General features: G+C 33.5%; 1 protein-coding gene across 7 annotated transcripts in view; it reads left to right on the forward strand.

Moving 5' to 3' along the window:
- The window catches only part of ZNF148 (zinc finger protein 148), a 117564-nt gene that overhangs the window by 52366 nt on the left and 60926 nt on the right, over positions 1-4272 (forward strand). For all 7 annotated transcript variants that reach the window (XM_019652203.1, XM_019652169.1, XM_019652212.1 and 4 more), the window contains one exon: positions 3260-3608. In XM_019652203.1, coding sequence (XP_019507748.1) covers positions 3276-3608 — 333 coding nt within the window. In that variant the 5' untranslated portion in view covers positions 3260-3275. The remainder of the gene's footprint in view (positions 1-3259; positions 3609-4272) is intronic.

Raw genomic sequence — 4272 nt, forward strand, 5'->3', positions numbered from 1 at the left:
GGCCCTCATATGTGGGATCCGAACCGGGGCCCTCTGGTGTCCCAAGCCAGTTCTTAACCATCGCGCCACTCGGCCGGCCCATGGATGTTTTTCAATAACTATACAGTTGGCCCTCTGTATTTCCAGGTTTCAGAAGCATGGATTCAGCCAATCACAGGTTGAAAAGACAGTGTTTTCCATCTTTAGTTGGGAACCCACAGATGTGGAGGGCTGACTATGCATTGTTCTATGCTATTTTATTTAAAGACTGAAACATTGTGGGTTTCGGTATCCAAGAGGAATCCCGGAGCCAATCTCTTGGGAATATCAAGGGACTGTAATTAGGTCAAAAACTGCACGGGGTCAGCGCCCCCAACCCCTGTATTCAAAGGTCAATTGAATTAGGATATGTTAAATTTTAAAAAATTGATGAGGTGCAGAGTTAAGAACATTGGAGTTAGGTGCTCCTGCTTTAAGGATATGAAGACCTTGTGTTGGGTTAACAAGTCAGCTTCAATTTCGTTGTTTTGTTTTTTTTTTAAACTTAAGTTCTGTCCTAGGTCAGTTTCTCTAAATTGATCTTCTAATAACCTCCTCTTCTACATCTCCTGTGTTCTTTAAAAGCTCCTGTTTGTTTTTTTATTTGTTTGTTTTGTTTTTATTTTTTTTAATGATATGTGTGGCAATAGCAGCTAGAGCAGCTTTGTGTATATATAAGTCCCTTTTAAGTTAGAGGGCTTCCAAATTCTTTTAAGAAAACAGCAAATAGATTAGAAGAATATAATTTATTTGGTAAGAATTTCCAATGAAGTAGCCAGAATAAGCAAATTTTAGCCCTAAAAGAAGACTTACATTTCACTTAGTTGAAGAATAGTTTAGGATAGTTTATTCACTAAGAAATGTGATAAATACAATATTTGAAGAGAACAGTTATGTGATGATATATTTAAAATCTTTTTCCTTTATATTTTAAGTTTGCTACTTAAAGATTTTAAAAAGTGAAATCAGGTTCTTGGTCCTTTGTCCTACATGTATTTTAGACTGATAATTCCTGGTAGCAGGGAAGACAAGATTAGCAAGTATGAATTATATTTTTATTTTATTTTTGTGTTTATATGGTTTTTTGAGCTGTTTATTCAAGTAAAGGTTTTTCCCTTAGCAAATGAAATAGCATTTATATTTCAGCAGTGTATTTTAATTTAACTGATCATTTGTTTACCTCTGAAAGCTATGATCAAGGCAGCAGCCGTTACCTGATTGATTTGGGAAAGAGGTGACTAAACTGAAACATAGTTAATGCATTTACTAAATGTGGGCCCTTCTTGTTGGGAAGGGTATGTATGTATATTTCCTGCAGTCTGATAATAGAAGTTGGTTTTAAAAAATAAGCTTTGTACAAACACTTTGGCCTTCTTTGAGATGTAGTTTCTTTGGATTTTATGATTATTGTTATGTTAGTTCATAGAGTAACACAATGGAATGTGAATTTACAGCAACCAGAGTTAGTAGGGCAGATTTAATATTGCCTGACCTTTTTCTATAATAATAGAGAAAATAAGATAGTGTAATAATATTTAGTTCTTATCACGACCTATTAAATTTATTTAATCATGTACAGCTATTTAAGAATATATTAGTATAAAAAATACTACTTTTATTTCATTTTAACGAATTTAAAACATTTGTAAAAAATATAATTTTATCACAGAAAGTTTTCAAATTAGATAGAAGTATGGAAAATAACTGTAATTTTATCACCCAGTGGCAATGTTACTGTGGCTAGCAATTTAGTTAAACCTATGCACATTCAAACACACAGACACGCGCGCACACACACATTTCCCTTAATGTATTGGGATATTTCACCAAATTTTGATATATTTTCAAGAATATTTTTGAAGACTATATAGATTTCTTTGTTTCAACAGACTTTAACTTTTTATTGAAGTTCTGTAACAACTGACAGAAATGTGCTCATATCACAGATGTACATGTTAAAATTTTACAAAGTGAGCACACATTTGCAGCCATCATTCAACTCAAGAAAAAACATTGCCAGCTCCCAGACACACACTCTTTTTCCTGCCTCCTGTCAATAGCCCCTTTCAAGGGTAGCCTTTTTGATTTTATTTTTAAGAAAAACTTTATTGAGTTGTGATTTGCATGCAATAAAACTCACCCATTTTAAGTGTAATTCAGTGATTTTTAGTAAATTTACCGAATTGTGCAGCCATCACTACAGTTTTAAAACATGTGTGAATACATTTTAATCAGTTTCCTTCTGTTGAATACATAGTGTATTTCTAGTTTTTCACCATTGTAAACACTACTCTAGCGATTTTCCATGTATATCTTCGTATATATTTCTGAGTTCGTCAGGATAGGTTCCTAAAAGTACAGTAATTGGTCCAAAGAGTATGTGTATTTTTATGGCGTTTGGTACATAGTACCAAATTACCTTTGAAAGTAGTTGAGTTAATTTATAGTCCCACTGTCAGTAGATGAATGTCCTTTATTTTTTAACCACCTCAACATTGGATGCATTTTTTAAGACTAGTTTGGTGGGTAAATTATGGTACCTCTGTTTTAATGTTCATTTTTTTGATTAGTACTGTAATTGACTATTATATATTTAGTGACTATTTCTAAGTTTTCTTTATGATTTCTCTGATCGTATTCTGTCCGTTTATTTCTTAATGAATGCATTTCTTTTTATTTTTTACTTGTAAGACATTTTAATACATTAAAGCAGCGGTTCTCAACCTGTGGGTCGCAACCCCTTTGGGGGTCAAATGACCCTTTCACAGGGATCACTTAAGACCATCGGAAAACAAAAAGATATTTACATTACGATTCATAACAGTAGCAAAATTACAGTTATAGAGTAGCAACGAAAATAATTTTATGGTTGGGGGTCACCACAACATGAGGAACTGTATTAAGGGGTTGCAGCATTAGGAAGGTTGAAAACCGCTGCATTAAAGGATATGAATCCTTTGAGTGTTACAAATACTTTCCCCCAATTTGCTTTATATCAGGCTTATTTTTCATAAAAATAGATTAGGATTTTATGCCCTGATGACAAAAATGAAAATTTGTGTTTTAGTCTACCAAATTTTGGAAACTTACTTAGGTAATTAAAAAATTGGAGGCAATACTGAATTATATGAGTGAAATTTTCTATTAAGTATGTACCTTTCATAATTTGAATTTAATAAATTATCAAGTAGACATATAAAACTAATTTATTATGCTTTGTTGCCAAACTTGGTCTTTCTAGGCAGTAATACTTAAGCATGAACATTGACGACAAACTGGAAGGATTATTTCTTAAATGTGGCGGCATAGACGAAATGCAGTCTTCCAGGGCAATGGTTGTAATGGGTGGAGTGTCTGGCCAGTCCACCGTGTCTGGGGAACTGCAGGAGTCGGTACTTCAAGATCGGAGTATGCCTCACCAGGAGATCCTTGCTGCAGATGAAGTGTTACAAGAAAGTGAAATGAGACAACAGGATATGATATCACATGATGAACTCATGGTCCATGAGGAGACAGTGAAAAATGATGAAGAGCAGATGGAAACACATGAAAGACTTCCTCAAGGACTACAGTATGCACTTAATGTCCCTGTAAGTAATTCCTTTATAAGATATTAAACGTATAATTAGAAACATAATCAATTTTGTATTAAGCAATACTACAAGTCATTGAAGAAATTTCAGGAAATGTTTGATAGCTCAAATGGGTGTTTTTAAATAGATACACCAAATGGTGACAGATCATATTTGAAAAGGCAAAATTAAGTTCTTGTATTACATAAATTTTAGAAACTTATCTTTTCCAGGATAACGCTTTTTTCATCAGGATTACTGTGTATTAAATTTTAAGTGCTTACTTTTGAAAGATACTTTGTTTTAACTTCTGGGTTTCTCCTTAAAGGGTAGAAAGATTGAATCTGGAGCATAACTAGAAAAAGATCGTAAACGCAAGGGGTTTTCCTTCAAATTCTGTAACTCCCAGCAATTCCTGCCTTCTTTAGTTTTTAAAATTATCTTTTAAAAGTATATCAGACCTTTAGTCTTTTCTATTTACCCTAGACATCATTCCTTATCACCTAAGGTAGTCTTTTGTAGGCACATTCATAACTTTTTTGCCTCCTTGCATTTTTTTTATTTTTTTATTTTTTTTTATTGGGGAATTGGGGGGAGGGGAACAGACAAGTTGCTGACCTTTTGTTCTTCAGTCTAGTTGTGGAGGATGTTGCTTCACTGGCCCAAGTTGGCACCATCATTG

The sequence above is a fragment of the Hipposideros armiger genome, unplaced genomic scaffold (genome assembly GCF_001890085.2).
Source record: "Hipposideros armiger isolate ML-2016 unplaced genomic scaffold, ASM189008v1 scaffold_8, whole genome shotgun sequence".
NCBI lineage: Eukaryota > Metazoa > Chordata > Mammalia > Chiroptera > Hipposideridae > Hipposideros > Hipposideros armiger.